Source organism: Orcinus orca, chromosome 16 (assembly GCF_937001465.1).
Source record: "Orcinus orca chromosome 16, mOrcOrc1.1, whole genome shotgun sequence".
In the NCBI taxonomy this organism is placed as follows: domain Eukaryota; kingdom Metazoa; phylum Chordata; class Mammalia; order Artiodactyla; family Delphinidae; genus Orcinus; species Orcinus orca.
This window is the reverse complement of record NC_064574.1, coordinates 52,739,731-52,759,212: the sequence shown is the minus strand read 5'-3', so window position 1 is coordinate 52,759,212 and position 19,482 is coordinate 52,739,731. Positions and strand designations below refer to the sequence as shown.

The 19,482-nt window shown below is 48.1% G+C and overlaps 1 protein-coding gene across 5 annotated transcripts in view; it reads left to right on the top strand.

Annotated features, from left to right (window-relative positions):
• The window catches only part of ADCY9 (adenylate cyclase 9), a 189,267-nt gene extending 170,240 nt beyond the window's left edge, over nt 1-19,027 (top strand). For 4 of the 5 annotated variants that reach the window (XM_033428925.2, XM_049699534.1, XM_004270236.4 and 1 more), the window contains one exon: nt 3,478-7,735. In XM_033428925.2, coding sequence (XP_033284816.2) covers nt 3,478-4,669 — 1,192 coding nt within the window. In that variant the 3' untranslated portion in view covers nt 4,670-7,735. Of the gene's footprint in view, nt 1-3,477; nt 11,938-17,360 lie in introns of those variants that run through there. The other variant, XR_007472235.1, reaches the window with a different exon arrangement.
• The last annotated feature ends 455 nt before the right edge of the window (nt 19,028-19,482 follow it).

Here is a 19,482-nt window from a genome sequence, read left to right as displayed (position 1 = left end):
CAGATGTTTCTGTGTATGATTGACAGTTATAAGATTTAGTAGCAAAACACCTAATATCTTTTTTTAAGTTAACTTTCTTTTGACGTATAACACATACACAGAAAAGCCTCCAGATCATGAAGACAGCTCAGTGAATTTTCACTAGTGAACACACCCATTTAACTGCCACCCAGACCAAGAAATAGAACATTACCCAGAAGCCCCCCTTATGCCTCCTCTTGGTGCATCCCGCCCCCATCCTAGGCGTAGATTTTAAATGGCATGGAAATATACCAAAATTTTAATGCATCCCACGTTGAGCTGGCTAGGACGAGTGGTCTTTGTTTTCCGTTTTTCTCTATTTTGTAATCCCTCTTTTCCGTGATAATGAACTATACTGTTTTTTACTCTGACTTCCATTTGTCCATCTATTAAGTTATCTCTTGCATTTAGTCACAAAATTCCTCCTTTTGGGACTGCCCTTTACTATTTGAATTTAGGAGTAGAACCATCGCCTTCCTTGTTCCTTCTGCAGTAGGATAAGAAGTACAGGTTGTAGAGTGGAAATAATTCTCCCACCCGCTGGTTACAGATCTTCTGTTGCAAGGCAGCCCCTTGGGCACAACATGTCAGCCTGTGCATTAGGACCCTTCCTTTTAAGCAAAGGTAAAAGCAAGCAGTGCAGTTGTTTCCCTTTCCCTGTCACACCTGCCCACGTTTCGTATTCTTCTGCTCCACCCAGAGGGCACTGGCCTGTGCCCATCCCAGGCTCAGGCCACACTGCCGGCTTTAGCTACAGCACAATTGAGGAAACCGAGACAACGCCACCCAGTTCTACCACCGGGTTCTACAATGCCTGGTTCTAGGATGACCTTAAGCCTTGGTGACGTCTCCTAATAAAGAGGCTGTTCCTCAGTGTTATCACTTTGGAGAAACCGGAGGAAAGGTCAACTCCTAAGCCAAGGAGATGGGCTCATGTAGAGAAGACTCACTCCCTCCAGATTCTCTCCCTACTCTGAGCCAACAAGAGGGCTTGAGGGGCTGGACATAGATCTGTTTTAGTATCTAAAATAGTTATTTTGTTTAGTACTTTAGATTCATAGTAAGTACTGCCATTTGTTTAAATGACAGTTGGCAAAATAAATGAGTGAAGTGTGGTGCATCTTGCCATAGAGGCTGTTTTGGGTTCCTGGTTCTTAGGCATTAAGTCATAGAACCTCTGTCAGGGTCCCCAAGACCACCCTCAGGTCTGATCATTCACTTGGAGGACTCAGGACTCAGCACATGGTTGTACCCGTGGCTGTGGTTTCTTACAGCAAAAGGACACAGAGCAAAATCAGCAGAGAACAAAAGTGCATGAGACAGAGTCCAGAGGAAACCAGGCGCCAGCGTTCGAGAGTCCTCTCTCAGTGGAGTCGTATGAGATGCACTTAATTCTTCCAGCAATGAGCTGTGACAGCACGTGTGAAACACCCTCCTGGGAAGCCCATCAGAGACTCCAGGGTTTTTCTTGGTGGCTGGTCACATAGGCGCCCTTTGCCTGGCATGTACCAAAATTCCAGATTTTCGGAAGGAGGGCAGGTGCAGAAACCACATTGTTTGTACGAACAGTCCAGGCACGGTGAGCCCCTCTCATCAAGGACTGGTGGGAACCCTCCCCAAATCCAAGCTCCCCAATGCCAGCCTAGGGCACCCTGCTGGTTCTACAGACATAGCCTCAGGCTCTTTCTGCACAGACCCTTAGGCCGGTAGAGACTTAGCAATACTCCAGCCCATCTTCAGTTTACTCGTGAGGAAACTGAGACCTGAAAGATGGTGTGACCTGCCCAAGGCTCTCAGAGCTCTGTGGGGGGCCAGCCCGGTCACAGTCCAGGCATCATTACTCCAAAGCCAGGCTTTTGTGACTGTGTTTCATGGAAGGCGTTATGACCAGATTGGTCAGTTTCATTATTTTTAATATGCCTAAGTACAGGTAACATTAAAATTCATTAAAAAACACTCTGATGGTAGAATTGAGCTTTCTGTGCCATGGTACTCTCTAAACTCAGGGTCCATCTGTTCCATGTATAATTATATTCATATAAGTGACCCAGACCATTGTTATGTAAAATCTAGCGGCCTGCTCTGTGCATTTTAGAGTACATCAGGGTACAGTTTACATGAGCAGAGCAATCACAGCGTTGTAAACAGATAAAAGAGAGATGAGAAGGAAATTCAACAAACATTAACAGTGATCGCCTCTGGATGGTGTGATGATGGGTGAATCTTTTTTCTTTCTACTTTCACCCTAAATTTTATATGATGAGTATGTAGTATTTTTAAGTGGAAAAAATTATATTTAAAGAATAAACTTTAGAAGAGACTGCCCACGCTAATCTTCAGTCCTGGGATCCCAAGCTGTGGCCCTTCGGCACTGTGGAACTGTAGAACAGACCAAGTAGACTTGGTCATCAGAGGGAATAGAAATGGGCTCAGCCCTTAGAAGGGCAGTTTGGAAATTTCTACCGGAATTCTAAGTGTATTTTAAATGACTCAGCAGTTCCACTTCCAGGAGTTTATCCCACAGACAGGCTCATTCATATGCACAAAGACACTCGGGAATATCCACTGTAACCTGGTTCCTAGTAGTCAAAGATGGACACAGCTGATCGCCCTCTGCAGGGGACTGGTTGTTACAGCACAGCCGTGTGTTAGAATAGTGCACAACAGAAAGGTTACCTCATAGGAAAGACAGTTATTTTCCATTTATACTGTTTGAGTTTCTTACAGTGTGTTACTCTTAAAAGTATACATTTTATATTATTTTTAAAAATGGTTAAGTTATCTTAAATGACTTTGGCAAAACAGAACTAACCCCAGGGCAGGTGGGAGGGAGGGGGCAGGAGAATTATATCAGAGTGTATCAGAGGACGTGAAATTTCTTGGGTGTGACAGTGGTGGTGTGATTCCATAGGGAGACGTCCTTTTTCTTAGGAGATTCGTACTGAACTCTTCAGGATTGAAGTGGCAGGTTACTTTCAGACTGTTCAGCAAAGTATGCCTGTGTGAGTGTGTGTGCGCGTGTGCAGTTTGTGTTGACAGAGGGAAACAGCAGAGTAGCACAATGTTGGCAATTGTTGCATCCAGGAGAAGGGTATACAAATGTTTGTTTTGCCAGTCTCTTAACCTTTTTGTAAGGTTGAGATTTTTCAAAATAAAAAGTTGGGAAAAAAGAAAAGATTTTAAAAATCAAGGAGCTAAAGACTTCTGAAAAACAAAGCAAGTACAAAGCACTCATTACAGGAATCTTACAAGAGTGACTCTTTATCACGCCACATCTTTCTAAACAGAAACAGGTCACTCTGCAGCTGCAGGTGGTTGAAGGTTTGAGCTGCACAAAACTCTGTGCAGGATGCTGGTTAGCTGGGCTGGTTCAGAACCTGGAAGCACTGGGCAGTAACCTTTCCCTTAAAGATGCATTTCAGAAGGCACATCCTTTGTCCTCTCTTTCCTCTCCAGCTCCAAGAGGAATCCGTGCAACGCCTCGCTGCCGCACGACAGCAGGAGCCCAGCCAGCCTGATCGGCCAGGAGGTGATTCTTGTCTTCTTCCTCCTGCTCTTGTTGGTCTGGTTCCTGAATCGAGAATTCGAAGTCAGCTACCGCCTACACTACCACGGGGACGTGGAGGCGGACCTGCACCGCACTAAGATCCAGAGCATGAGGGACCAGGCCGACTGGCTGCTGAGAAACATCATCCCCTACCACGTGGCCGAGCAGCTGAAGGTCTCCCAGACCTACTCGAAGAACCACGACAACGGAGGAGTCATCTTCGCCAGCATCGTCAACTTCAGCGAGTTCTATGAGGAGAACTACGAGGGCGGCAAGGAGTGCTACCGGGTCCTCAACGAGCTGATCGGGGACTTCGACGAGCTCCTGAGCAAGCCGGACTACAGCAGCATTGAGAAGATCAAGACCATCGGGGCCACATACATGGCCGCGTCGGGGCTGAACGCCACACAGTGCCGTGACGGCAGCCACCCGCAGGAGCACCTGCAGATCCTGTTTGAGTTCGCCAAGGAAATGATGCGCGTGGTGGACGACTTCAACAATAACATGCTCTGGTTCAACTTCAAGCTCAGGGTGGGCTTCAACCATGGGCCCCTGACGGCAGGCGTCATTGGCACCACCAAGCTGCTGTACGACATCTGGGGAGACACGGTCAACATCGCCAGCAGGATGGACACCACGGGGGTGGAGTGCCGCATCCAGGTCAGCGAGGAAAGCTACCGCGTCCTGAGCAAGATGGGCTACGACTTCGACTACAGAGGGACGGTGAACGTCAAGGGCAAAGGCCAGATGAAGACCTACCTGTACCCCAAGTGCACAGACAACGGGATGGTGCCGCAGCACCAGCTCTCCATCTCCCCCGACATCCGAGTCCAGGTGGACGGCAGCATCGGACGCTCCCCCACGGACGAGATCACCAACCTGGTGCCTTCTGTACAGAACCCGGACCAGGTGTCCCTGGGCTCCGAGAACAACACACAGGCCAGGGACACTCACCCGTCTTCTAAGAAACCCTGGAAGGAGCCCATCAAAGCCGAAGAAAGGTGTAGGTTCAGCAAAGCCATAGAGAAAAGCGACTGTGAAGAAGCAGGGGTGGAGGAAGCCAATGAACTCACCAAGCTCAACGTCTCAAAGAGGGCATGATGCGGCCCAGCGCCGCCCGCGGTGCTCTGTCCGTCCAGGTTCCACAGTTCCCGTCCCTGGACATGGTGTCCTGTGGTCATTGCAGCCCTAACTTCTGTGTGGATCACAGTTATTCAGGGTTCATCTTCATCCGTTTTTTTCCTCTTCCCCCTTGGTGTGACCATTTGGCAGTGTGGAGAACAAGTGCCTTCAGGGGCTGGCGCGGCCTGGAGTCCAGGGAAGGTGCGGCCAGGGTGTGGCGCTGGGTGGTGGTGGACGTTAAAACAGAAGCTGTGGTTAAAATATTATTTTTATTGCTTTTTCTCACGAGACACTTTTTTTTTTTGCTAATACAATGTTTTTGAGGTTTTTTTTCTGTATACGTACTAGTGTTTTTCCAGTGACCTGACCTTTCTATGTAAACACATAGACGCACACACACTTGCATTCATGAATCTGAGATCAAGTGCCAGTAACTCACTGGGCGGGGATGCTGGGGGGGTGCAGGCTGAGGACCGTAGAGGGCCATCAGCCAGGACACCGGTGTCCCCTGACATGCGCCTTCCAGGCCAGCTGGGCCCTCAGGGGCTGTGACTGCACCCACCGCCCCCCACACCCAGCAGCTTTAGGGCTTCCTCCTCGTGCAGGCCGAGATTCCAAATGCTTACCGGCCTCACAGCTCATGAACCCAGGCCTCAGGTATCTAAAAGCCCTTTTTCATTCTGCTCCCGCCCCAAGGGGTCTTCCAGCTGGAGCGGAGGGGCTTGTCTTGGAAGCTGACTCAACTGAGAGGAAACGCAAAATAAACATCCAAGGGTTGCATTTATTTATTTATTTATTTATCAGGAAACGTGTGTGTCTTGGGGAGGGTTGCCGGGTCATTCTGTCTGGGGAAGGGCAGTAGGCTGAGGGGGCGGGGTGTGGTCACAGAGGGCACAGCAGAAGGATGAGAAGGTGTCCGTTAGTGCTTCAGCTACTCTGGGCCGCCTCCCCCGCCAGGGGCTGAGCAGGACCCCACTGGGCACGGCCTGCACACTCTGGGTCGGGGAAGCCCTCGGCCACCACTTTTAAAGCAAAAGCCCTCCTCCTGCTCCCCACCCAGGGGGTCTGCTCACGACAGGGGTGGGATCAGAACCGGCTCGCTGTGAAGCAGTTCTGGGCAGAGCACCGTGGCCGCGGGCAGCGCTTGGCTTCCACATTCAGAAAGCTGCTCCATCCTTTCCTTTTCTCAGCCTGTGCAGGACCCATTTGTGGTGGGGTTGAGCCTGGTGAGTGGATCCCAGCCCTATTTAAATGGAGCTCTTACCCTGGAAGTAGGGACAGAATCGTCTGGATGGAAATGAGGTATGGAACCGGGGAAGTACAGAAAACCCAAGGAAATTGCTTCTGTGCCCTTTGTTGCTAATCCTGCTTGTAATTACCGTTTTGCCACATTGAGTCTGAAGTTTATGTAGGATTGAACTCAGGCCAGAGTTGCCCTGTCATAGTCATATGACACCTCATTCTTAAGGTGGCTGCAGCTCATGGGATATTTGAGGACTGGCTCCTGCTCTGTGTAAGGTCTTCTCCGATGTGCCCTGTGTATTTTCTTTTCACTGGTAAATCTCTATGTAGATTTCACATCTGCATTAAGTCCTGTTATCACTCCTCACCAAATACGTACAGAATCTGCCCTTCCCGGCATCATGAAGTATTGATTCTGGTCCCCCAGCTCCCCAGGGACATGCATGGCACAGACCCCAGCAGTACGGTTGTAGCCAGGATCTCCATGTCCAGGGAGATTTGCCTTCAGGTTTTACTGTCAGATTGTTGGTCTTCCAATGCTAGAGAAATAGAGAAAGGATGACTGTGACATTACCTCTTCTAAAGAATGTATTCTTATAAAATCCTGCAGAGATTTTATTTTTTCTGAAAAACACTACCTGATGCTCTCCTTGTCTGTCAGGTTTGTGGGCATGTCAGGGGTTCCTTCCATCAGTATTAAGACGTGTGTTGAGTGTGGGCCTCGCCCTCCACCATCTGGCTCCAGGCTCTGCAGCTTTGGTGGCGGCTAGGGGCCTGGGTGCTTCCTGCTGTTCCCCGTGTCTCTGCTGTTCCACTCAAAACATGCTCCACAGAGTTCATCTCTGCACACGCTTCCTCCCTATCAAACTTTTTTTTTTTTCCCTTCCTCTCCTGCGATTCCTGGGAAGCCAAGAGGCTGCGGACGCAGGGAGAGAGTGGTGACGTCCACCTGTCCAGTTCAACATTGTGCAAATGGAAGCCTTTGTGGACGGTTTAAATTGTCTTTAAAAAAACACCCCGAGCGAGCCTTCCTAAGCAGCCAGTACAGATGTTCTCTTTGGGCCACCAGTGACCCAGGTCCTTCCCAGCCCCTGCTTGGAAGCATACCTCAGCACAGAACCACGGAGTGCCTGCACCCGCAGCGCCAGGCCTCTGACTCCGTGGGCATTGAGCAGACGGTGGCTGAAGACAGGCTTCTGAGCAGCGGGTTCAAGCGCTTCCGATTAGGTGGAGGCGTTCTTCAGAGCGGCAATACCTCCTGTGAACTTAGGGCAGGAAGCAATACTTCAGAATTGAATGTGTGTAAATAGTTGCTTTGAGTTGCAATTGCTAGTTCTTCTTGGCCTCAGGTCAGATCAAATTATATATGTGTAAATATGTATAAACAAACACAAATAATTGCATCCAATGCAAACAAATGCAGAGCATCAGTTATGAAACCCTCACAGAGCTTGGAGGCTGCTCACGGCTCCGTTACCCTGACTGTGCTGTGGAGACACCTGCACATTTGCACTTGACATTGAGAGCCAAAGGGCCGCGTGCTTCCCCATTATGTGGGCTGTAGTGATTTGTAGTTTCCAAAGATCTGTCCGCGTTTGCATTTCTAGACTTTCGAAGTAAGCACTTTTTGGTGGTGGTTTCGAAAAATCACGTCATGCCTAGAATATGAAAATTAAATCTGCGAGAACCAATTGTTTGCGTTCTCCATCTTTCCTTTGCTCTACCCTTTTTAAGTTGTTAATCCTAATAATTTCAAAATGCACCCACTGAAGAAATGGACATTAAAATACTCTAAAATCTCAATATTTGATGCCTGGTATTTCCTCATCAACAAGATCGTTACCACTTCCGAGATTAGGGCGCTCCTTTTTCCCTGCCATTTGTGGCTGAAATAGGAAGCTTTGCAGGTCTTTTACATCATGACTTTGAAAACAGGGCAACTAAAAACTCTTATTGTGTGTGTATGTGTGTGTGTGTGTGTTTTAAATGGACACATTTGCTACAGTGAACTTTGGTTGAGAATTATTTATTTTTACATGGAACAGAAGCAGGTTGCAGGACAAATTTTGCTTGCGACCACATCCTGATTTTTTTAGACCTTCTAAATAGTTTTTCCCGCAATATCTTCAGCAACTGACTGAGAAGATGAAGTAAGTTTTCTGAAAAGATGTGCCTGCATAGCCTCTTCCTTACAGAGTCCTGGGGTGCCTGTATCATGGGAAAGTCACAAACCCATTTCGGAATCTGTTTAAAGTCACAGAGCGTCTTTGCCAAAAATCACACATGCCATTTTACATGTCATAGGGGCTCACAGCACCTCCAAACCTGGAGCCAAATGCTGGCTCTGCTAGGGGTTAGAGCCTCTTCCCCCAGGGTTTTTCCTGGAGAGTTCAGTATTAATGTGCAACTTCAAAGCACAGGACCCTCTTGTCGACTCAGCAAAGGGGATGCAGATGTGGCCCCAGGCCTTGCTCATCAGATCAGAGGGATCCAGCTTCTAGGTGATCCTCCACTGGAGCCTGGTACCTGTGAGGACACTGCTTGTTGACGAGGGTGCTCTTTCCTCTGAGTCCGCGCTGCAGGCATTCCTAGGAACCTTCCGGAGGTAAGGGAATATTTGTCTTTGTTGCGTTTCTCTAGTAGAAAGGACACCCCAGGGACTTTGGGGGGTTTCTCAAACAGTCTAGAAAGGCAGCCTCTAATTTTTGCAGTAAACCTCAGGACTTATCATTTATGGCTTCTCTTTATTCTTTTTTTTTTTTAATCTTTTCACTCTCATATTAGGGAGAGTTTTAAAATAAGTGTAATGAAGAATCGACCTTACCCAAATAGAGGGCTGGCCTTTTCTCTGGTTTCTTGGGAATTGATCTCTGAGCTCTTGGAATATCATGCCTGATAAGTGTCTCTGTTTAACTGGGGCTTTGGGCCCCACCAGGTAGTCCAAAGGTGTCGTTTAGAGTGGTGATCACATGGTATTCACTTGACCTCTGCAGGGGCTGGAGACGAGTTATCTACTTTTATCTAAAATCTCTTTCACACGTGGTTGCTTTTCTCTGCTGTGGGAATCTGTCGTTGTGGCCGCCTGGGATGGATCCCAAGTACCAGGGAGAGGAAGCTAACTGGGGCAGGAGATAAGTGAGAGGAAGTGATTAAGAAAAAGTACAGAGTTGCACACCATGTAGGCGTAAACTCAAAACCTTCCCAAGTGTCTATTTTTATACTGTTCCTTTGTAAAAATTGGTTTTTAAATAACACGACTCCAAAGAGTTGTTACTGTATGTCAGAATAACTTAAGCGTGGGGAATTCTCACATCCCTTCTGGGCCTGAAAGTTGGAAAGAGAAAGAAATTACGCAATCAGGTATTGAGCAATCTGAGTGCCTCCCGAAACCTCAGTCATCAGCAGCAGCGATTCCTAACCTTTTTTTGGGCTCGCAAAGCCTTTGATAATTTGATGAAAGTTGTGGCTCCTTCATCCAGAAAAAAAAATGCACATCAAAATAAACCCACTTCGTGGGCTTCCCTGGTGGCGCAGTGGTTGAGAGTCTGCCTGCCGATGCAGGGGACACGGGTTCGTGCCCCTGTCCGGGAAGATCCCACATGCCGCGGAGCAGCTAGGCCCGTGAGCCATGGCCGCTGAGCCTGCGCGTCCGGAACCTGTGCTCCGCAACGGGAGAGGCCACAACAGTGAGAGGCCCACATACCGCAAAAAATAAATAAATAAAAATTTAAAAATCCACTTCATGTTCCTGGATCCAAATCCAATACCCATGATCTACAATAACAGGAGGAATGGTGATTTTTAATTATAAGTATCTGCAGGTGAGGTTTCCAAGCACTTCTGGACTGTCTACTGGAAACGTGATTAAACAGGTTAATGCTGCTTGTTTATATATGCATTTCCAATCCAATTATATTTTAGACTTTAATGTGTGAGTTACCTAAGTACATCTGAAGAGGCACTCAAAGAACTTTTCAATATAAAGACAAAGTTCATCAGATTCTTTCCCAACAGATAAATAACGATCAGACAGTGTTTTACTGAGTACCCTACTATGTGCCAAAGCTCCTTTCACTTAGGTGGTGACAGTGCTGTGATACTTGAGAATATTTGAGGAGCACCTGTGATTAGTCACTGTTTTTCCCGACGGCTCTCCTGTTAGGAGTCCCACCAGGAAACAGAAGGGAATTTTTATACATCCCTCTCCTTGCTGACATTTTTATTTTTTATTTTTATTTTTTAAATTTATTTATTTATTTATTTTTGGCTGTTTTGGGTCTTCGTTTCTGTGCGAGGGCTTTCTCCAGATACGGCAAGCGGGGGCCACTCTTCATCACGGTGCGCGGGCCTCTCACTATCGCGGCCTCTCCAGACGCGCAGGCTCAGTAGTTGTGGCTCACGGGCCCAGTTGCTCCGCAGCATGTGGGATCTTCCCAGACCAGGGCTCGAACCCGTGTCCCCTGCACTGGCAGGCAGATTCTCAACAACTGTGCCACCAGGGAAGACCCTTGCTGACATTTTTAAATGGTGGCACCTTAGTGTCATCTGTACCCCATCAGAGATGATCTTTGTGTTATGGTCTTATGGAATATTCAGTCTTTCAAGAAAGAGCAACAGATGAGGACCATTCAGGGAAAACAACTGCACCAATATTGTGTTGGTCCCTCCCTGAGAGAGGGGCCACTCCACATGGTCATATATTTTATTTTTAAAACAATCCTGATGGCGACTGGGGTCCCAGCTCGAGGGTCTCAGAGCTGAGCAGAACAAGGCACTGGCTTGGACTGACGGGGCCGGTGGTGGCCTTTCAGGAACCACACCCCCAGTGAAAGGTCTCCCTGCCCCCCCCACGCCACCACCCACCCCCAGAATTGCAAGGGGTTGGAGGACTAGAGCCTCTGCTGACCCCACCTCCTTCCAAGTGACCTCCAGCAGGCTACAGTCTTCTCAGAGCTGCTCTTTCTTTGTCTTCCTCTGGGCTTTTTTTTTTTTGCTGTACGCGGGCGTCTCACTGTTGTGGCCTCTCCCATTGCGGAGCACAGGCTCCGGACGCGCAGGCTCAGCGGCCATGGCTCACGGGCCCAGCCGCTCCACGGCGTGTGGGATCCTCCCAACCGGGGCACGAACCCGTGTCCCCTGCATTGGTAGGCGAACTCTCAACCACTGCGCCACCAGGGAAGCCCTCCTCTGGGCTTCTTGATCTTCTCAGCAAACAAAATTCTTGCCCTCTAGGTTGACAGGGTGAGGACTGATAGCAGAAAGGGGGAATTGTTTGGACTTGTCCATGTGATTCCAGGGAAAGGAGCAGAATGGGGGTGACATGGCCTCACACGCTCCCCTTGGAGTCCCATGGCATAGACAGCCTCGCACCCAAGGCATCCGTCTCGAATCCTGCCAGGTTCCCACCCTCTGAGGTCCCCAGCTCTGGTCTCCCCGTCTCATGGACGGCCACTCCTCCTCTCTACCTGCGGCCACCACCTGCATTCCACCATCACCTTTGACCTCCCAAGTAGGTTTCAGTGCTGTGTTACCTCACTCCCAAACTTCAGGAGTACAGATAAACCTATGGCAACGCGGCGAGCGGGCACTTTATTGATTTAAAGAAAGTAACTCTTTAGCTGTGAAATTCAGTTCTCACACATGCAAATGTGCCTCTACACATAAGGCAGCCTCCCATTATATGATAGTTTTCTGCCAAGGAACTCAAGACACCTGGAACCCTTTCTGTCCTCATGATGCCTCACCGAAGGCAGAGGTGGTTTTTCCTGTCCAACAGATTCGAAAGTTCAGGTTCAGCGTAGCTGAGCAGCTTGCCCCCCTCAGCCAGTCATTGCCAGTGATTCCCAGCTGCACAGCCAGAGACACAGCATGCTGCCAGTCCAGACCATCTCATGGCTTGCCCCCCCTTCCTTTGCAAGAAAAGAACAAAGAATCCAGGTGGTGGGATGAGACATGGTGCATTTAAATGGTGAGATTAGACAGTAGGTCAGCAAGTGACTGACAAGGTAAATCCGTCTCCCCTTCTCTCCCTCTCCCCTTCTTTTTGTAAGACGGGATACTTGAATTGTGTGTGGAATGTTTAAGGTATTGTCTAGTGTCTGCTTAGAATGGAAAAGTTTTCAGATTATTCAAGTGTCTATATGGACTTGTGTCCATCGGCTAACCAAGACCATCAGGGAATTGAGGCCAAGTTTGCAACACATCGGTGCCTTGGGAAAGATCTGTATAAAACACAGATTATGTTGGTGTCCTGTGCGTCCTGCTAATGTAGCAGAACTAGATCAGGTACCTTGAACACAAGATCCGTTTTTTTCCCCAACTGTTGATTACACAATAAATTTGTTATTATGTGTAATGTTAAGTTGTTTTTAAAATGCCCTTGTATATCTGCACATCTCCAGAATTTCAGGGAAGTATTAGAGGGGAAAGAAAAAACTAAATATTTTTTGGCCATTTAACTTGAAATATCATAAAACATAATTCACAATTTCTATGCCAATTTGGGGACCTTGGGCAAAAAAACGACTTTGTTGACTACAAAGGAGCAAGGAAGCCAATAGTTTAGAAGCAAATCTTATAACATGGTGAGTTGGTGGAACTTTTCTTTTGTAATTCTGATTTGCTGGAGTGATATCTCTTCTTCCTCAAGAGTAAAGACTTCTGATGGCATCACAGATACATCTAGAGTGTTAGCACAGAAGAACGTGGCTAAATGTTGCCCTTGGTCTCCTATTTCTATTGTTAATTGCATGACAGGTTGTACTTTCCAAAAATTTCAGTCAAGGACTTCCAGAGACTTCTAAAGGTCCTAATCTACTGTAGTACCTGGAGAGCTTTTGGATTTGGTTGGTTGGTTGGTTTTTTAATATTGAAGAATGTGATTTATGTGAACTTTCAGGAAATTAATTCAACTAAAGCCTAAATCTAAGAAGATAAGGTAAAACTTTTTGGGAAAAAAAAAGAGATTTGAAGCACTTATCCAGATAATTTAGGATAAAAGCATCCTTTTGCCTAAAATATTTCAAATGAGACAAAATGAATTTATTGCATGAATCACATGGATAGTGATCCAAATTCTTCAGTTCACTTTTCTTATGCAGCCAATACAATGGGCTGATTCAATCCCTTCAGCATCTCATTTCCAAATGTCCTCATCTTCTGCCACTGTCTGTTTTGTTGGCAGAATTACAATAGGAACAGACCTGCATGCTTTGAGGGAAAACCTAGCATATTCTTGTGAACTAGCCATTCAGTAGTTACCGGGACTCCAAAAGAGTTTGCCTGTGTTCCTGACTGGTGGTTCCTGTCACCGACTCAAACACAAGACGTCCCGCATCTGTTCCCGTAGCAACAGCCCCATGGATGACCTCTGGCAGGAGCTCTGTAGTGCCAGCATGACCGTCCCATGTGCCCGAGACAGTCTGGCAGCCAAGAGGAGACTGGCTTTCCTCCCTCTCTTCCCTCTGAAGTGCAGGAAGGCAGCCTCATGCACTGGCCCCGCTTGAGACACTCCAAAACCCTCACCATAAACTGCCACCAAGTCCTGGGCAAGCCTGTGGCACCCACTACCCTTCAGAAGATCGTCTGCAAGTCCCTTCTGGGTTTAGCCTCAAGAAGCTGCCAGAGCAGCGAGCTGGGACTTTGGGCCTGATCCAGACTCACAAAGAGGCTCTTCATCCATCCAGTCCTGGGCTGGCCCAGGCAGCAGTGAGCCAGACTCTCAGACCAGCGTGGAAGCCAAACAGAGACCCCTGCCAATCCCACCAATGGTCCTGGGGTCTCTAAAGCGGTCCTTGGACTTGGGGGAGGTCAGGGACAGAGCAGAGGACCAGCTGGGAACACCCAGAAAAGTGGATGTCGGCAAAGTGGGGTCTCCAGCGTTCAGTGACCTAACACAGCAGGGGCCTGGCCCCTTGTGTGCCACCACTGCAGCTGCATCGTAAGCCATTGGACGGGGTGTGCCAGACAGGGCCTCCACGGGCACACCTTCTTCACTCTACCGCATCCAACCGAAGAACCAATAACACGCAAATGAGCACCAGTGAAAAACCGAGAGCCTTAACATCCTCTAGGAAACCTGTGTCGTTTTCATGGTTTGTAACAGACAGCGTTATAGGATGGAGCCGTCCCTGAGATGATCCAGTTACTAACATCAATGTCCACCGTCTCAATCCATGCACTTATCTTCATACCAAAACCAGTTCTGTGAGGCTCCCGAGCTGTGATGTAACGCAACAGGTCAGCATCGCCCCATCCTGACAGCTTTGTCCTGACAGGTCGCCAGAGCGTGTTTTCCTTGTTTTCGGTGTTGCATCACCATGAAGGGGCAACAGTGGTTTGTTCCAGCAGCGTTTTGGCCATGGGTGGTTGCATGCTCCATCCTAGAATGGTCGTTCTTACACGTGGCCCCTTGCTTGTCATGGAATACAGAAAGCAATCACGGAAAAGTGTAAATCAGCTTTCCGTTGCAGAAGCATGGATAGTTTCCTTTTTTAATCGTCATGTTTTCTAGAAACTGCTCGTGGTTCTTCCTTTCCTCCCCTCCAACCTTCTTCTCATCTGCACTTTCCCATCACCTCTTTTCCACAAGATGAAAGCACTGCTGAGAGGGGAACTCCGTTTTCTTTCAGATAAAGGGAAGGAGCCTAATTGTAAATTTTAAACATATGTAAGAAACTGCTTATGTTCTGTCAACAACCCAAAACAGGAAGAATTGTATCTGTGAACTATTAAGCTGTATCTGTATATAGATAAAAAGCCCATTATCTTTAATTCATCACTACAGACCTTGTAATCTGTTGTACATTAAAATGTTTTACTGTATCAGAGAAAACGTCACGCTACAGATCCAGAGAAGCTGGGGAAATAATTCAAAATACAGTATAATTAACTCAAATCTTGTTGTTTGTTTATTCTGGGCATGGCACAATTTCAAGTGGAAGATGTGCTGACTATAAATTATCAACCAGAAACTGAATTTATCTGCGAGACTCCTGAGACCTCTCTAAGGCAGCGCCACTCACAGAGCTCATGGTGTGTGGGTTCACCGTGCAGCCCAAGGGGTCGCAAGCTGGTCGTTGCATTTTAATCCAGATGCAGGCATTTCGGGAAGAAGGTGCTGCAGCCTGCGCCCAGCCTGCCTCCCGCCGGGCCTCTGTCAGCTTGCTTTAGCTTGAAAAGAAGTGTTCAGAACAGAGAGCAGCTGCAAATGTTCAGGACCTCGAGTGTACTCTTGGGATCAGAAGGTTCAGTACCTCCTTTCCTCCAGCAGAATGTGTGCAGACAGGCAAGTAGAGAAAGAGGGCAAAGGAGCCCCCCTCCCTGAGGGTCTCTCCCAACGCTGAAAGGGCCGGAGAGGCCTCCCTGCTAAGAAACATGGATGGGGGAGTGGCAAGCCTTCTCCGTGATTTCACTGGAGTTTGTTCAACCCTGAGCTGAGCTCATGGACAGGAGTGAACCAAAACTTGTTTTCTTTGGACTGTTTTGAGCCAAAATAGAAGAAAAGGGCTCATTTTTTCCAGTGATTTTTTTTTTTTTTTGATCAATAGTACAAATCCAAAGTAAGTGTTTATTCACTGGCCCAGTTTCCCAATCTTTTCACTTAGAAGCATGACGGCCAATTCCATGGGTTGTAAGAATATTCTGAAAACGAGCCCACAAGCTGAGGCGCCCAGGAATCATAGAATGGTCTTTCCCTGTGTGCTTGGGTCAGATTTCCTGCACCAACTGTGAAGTATATAATTCTTGACGCTGAGCTTGACTTTTTTAGCTGGTGTTGGGTATACAGGTGTGTGAAGCTGATTAGCAAACACCATACAGAGAAGCTGCACTCCTCCTGGGAGGAGACCTGCCTTTTTTGTTGTTTTTAAAGTCAGCCCAACCATCTAGAGAGAGAAAAGTCTTATCCTTCTAGCAACCTAGTGATGTGGGGCGGGGGGGGAGAAAGGTGTTTAATGTGCATATTAACAAATGCCCTGATGGCTAAATGTTCTTGTCCATGAAGGAAACATTGCTCACCTCTTTTTTTCCAGTTATCAAGCTCGTGTGAAAATAAGAAAGCATCCCGTTAAATAGTATCCCTTTACATGCCCTGGAAGGGACCTTTCCAGCCAGGAGGCTCTCCTGACACTGAAATAGTCACCTGGTGGCCCCTCAGACCTTCCCTGTGTGGTCAGACACCGGGCATTCCTTGTCCATCACCACCTGGAGAGACGCAGCCAACACACCGAGGCTGCGTTCTTCTGGAAACGTTCTTCTGGAAAACAAGAAAGTACCTTATATAACAAATTCTCACAGCCAAAGGGATCTGGGAGCAAATGTTAAAATTGAAGGGTATCATTCTCCATTTTTAGAAGGGTATTCGTTTGAGTTTTATCAATTCGCTTTTTTGTAGGGCTTTCTTTTCTTTTTTTAATTAAATTGCTCTGTTGTGAGGTAGTCATTTTAATTTCATGGCTTTCATAAGTTTACAGGAACATAAAAATTTGATGCCAGGGAAATTCATTAGAATTCTCCATTATCCTGTGAATTTAGTGCTCATCTGTCCTGCATATGTTTCCAGTGGCGGCTTACCACCGTCCTCACCATCTATCGGCCATATGCCCACGCATCATGCACGCAGAGACACGCGCAAGCACGGGGACCCAAGGCTGGTCATAAAACAAGGCCATCTCTGACGTGGGTTCAAACCCTCACCAAGGCGAGTGCCAGGGAAAGGCAATTGGTGTGCTCTGGACAAGAGATTTAGAAACAATCCTTCCAGCTCAGCAAACGTCACTTTGTTTCTGTCTGCTTTCCCCTTCGTTTGCAATAAACCTGACAAAAACTTCCAGAATGAGAATGAGAGTGTTCTTATTGGAAGGAGACGCTGGCAGGCAGCCACAGACTCAAAGGACAAAAGCTAATTTTGCTCTTGTGTTTCCGCCAATAACTCCTTGGCCCCCACGCGCTCTGCACAGGCTGAGCCTGAGGGGGATCCGGATGGGTCAGCTGCATGCAGGCCACCGAAAACCCTCAGCGGAGAAAGGGAGCTTCCTCTGCTCTGGAACAAACTGTTTCCCTGCTAGTCTGGCCACTCAGCCCACATAACTGAGCAATCCCACCTCCTGGGGTCATCAATCACTCAGCTTGAGCCCAGGGACGTCCACTTGCATCTGGCCTCCCTGACCTGTTCTCCCCACCCCCCACCCCGCCCCGTTAAAGGGGAATCCTTCACTTTATGAAGGAAAGAAGGGAGGGGGGAGGAAGGAAGGTTAGAGAGAGAGATGGAAGGAAGAAGAAAAGGAAGGAAAGAGAGAGGGAAGGTTGGGGGCAGGGAGAAAAGAAAAGAAAAAGGGAGAAAGCGAGCGAGAGAAAAGGCAGGCAAATGCTTTTACTGCCTTTAAAGTGGATTTGATTTTTAAAATGCATTTCTGGATCATGTTTTCAGAACCCGTCTCCTGCAGTAAGTGTCCTGCCGCTGGTGACAGAGGAGAGCTGGAGTTTAACACCTTGTTGGGGGCAGGGGGGTCCTCCCCGTTCCTGTTTCAAGCTGAACCACGGAAGGCACTGGAGTTGGTTGTTCCCTCCGCAGCTGGCGAGGTGCCGCACCACCACCCTTCCAATGTGGGGGGAGGGGAAGGAGCATCCTAGTTTTCCGAGAAGAGGAACAAGACTAACTTGGGCCTAACAGGGCTTGGAGAAAAGACTCAAGGCTCCTGAAGGACGCTGCCATCAGGCCCCACCAGAAGAGGAGTGGGATGAGGGGTGAGGGTTTAGCCCCTAACGAGCTCTCCTGGACCCTGGAGCTCCCGCCGGACACGGCCAGCAGAGGAGGCCCAGGGCCAGGAAGCCTACACCAGGCGTAGGAGAAGCTCTGTGGATGGGCTGGCGACCTCTTTAGCCAGAGGCCCAGGAGACCCTGAAGGGGAAAGGCCAGGACCACCATCGCACTTCCTGGGAAGGGACAGAGCCCTCCTCAGCCTCCTAGTGGCTGCTCTTTCACCCACAGAGACAGCCTGGCAGCTGAGGGCCCAAAACCCTGGGGCCCGGCCTGAGTCTGTGAGAAATAAGCTCTCTCATCCTATCCAAAAGCCCTTCAGAGAGTTGAGGCCACGTCAGGAGAGGTGAGCCCCAGGAATCGGCTCTGCAGGGGAGAACCCCCCAACAGTGACATGTAGCCCAGCAGTGGGACCTGGAATGTCCCAGAAACATTAAAGCTTGGGGTGGGGGGTGGGGTGAGAGCGACTCAGGAGCAGAGTTGAAGTCAGGAGGAAGGAGCCACTGAAAAAGGCTCCTTTCATGCGGAGCCCAAGGCTATAAATAACCAGGCAGCTGCTCCACAGCTGGTTCAGGGCCCGTCTGGGCAGGGGGAGGTGGCTCAGGGTGGTAAGACAGCAGCCCCCCTGCACTTGAGCTGCGGGGCTGTGGCCTGGACGGCAGAGATGCAGCAAGCCCCCCTCCTGACACCTGGAGCTGGCAGCCGGACAAGACGGAACAAAGCGACACAGGGCCTGCTGCGCGACCCTTCTTTCCAAGGACACTCCCTGCTACCCTGGCCCTGCTGTTTGCACGTCAGCATTGGCGCTTATTTTTTACAAAGCCTTTTTTTCTTTTTATTGAGATGTAACATCAGTGACGCACAAATAACTTGGTGAGTTTTTATGTATTTCTATACCTACCTGCCTATCACCCGGATCAAGGTAGAGGACATTTTTAGCAGCTCAGTGGACAATCTTGTGCTGTGTCATCAAAGCCCCCACCATCCAAGGCGAACCCCTGTTTTGATCTCTACCATTGTAGATTGCGTCTTCCTTTCAACTTCATGGCTGATTCATCTCACTGGAATCCCACAGGAAGCACTGCTTTGCATCTGGTTTCTTTCAGGCACTGACATGCCTGTGAGATTCCTCCACCTCTTGGGTAGCAAAACTTTGTCCTTTTTCACTGCTTTGTATTATTCCATTGTATGAGGAGACCATGATTTATTTCTTCATCCTCTTGCTAAGGGTCACTGGGCTGTTTCCAGTTTGGAGCTTTGATGAATAACACTGCATTGGGCATTTTTTCAGTGTTAGCATATGTCAGAGCATGTTTGGAAATAAATTCTGCTGAGGATCTGTCTGGTACACCCTCAATGGATGGCAATTTGGCAACAGCGGTCAAAATTAGAAAAGCACACACCCTTCTGGGAATTTATTCTGCAGATATGCTCAAACATGCAAAATACCTTGTGCACAAGGTTCTTCGTTTCAGCATTTATTTGTAAAAGCTAGAGTTCTGTCTTTTTTTTTTTATGTTCTTTATATAGTCTGGATACTAGACCCTTATCAGACATACAATTTGCAACTATTTTCTCCCATTCTCTATAGGTTGTCCTTTCACTTTCTTGATAATATCCACTGATATAGTTTTTCATTTTGATCAAGTCCAATAGATCTAGTTTTTCTTTTGTTGCTATGCTTTTAGTGTCATGTCTAAAATTCTATTGCCAAAACCAAAGTCACGAAGATTTACCCCTAAGAGGTTCATAGAACATAAACCCCACTTCTTAAGTGTGGGCTGCACATCAT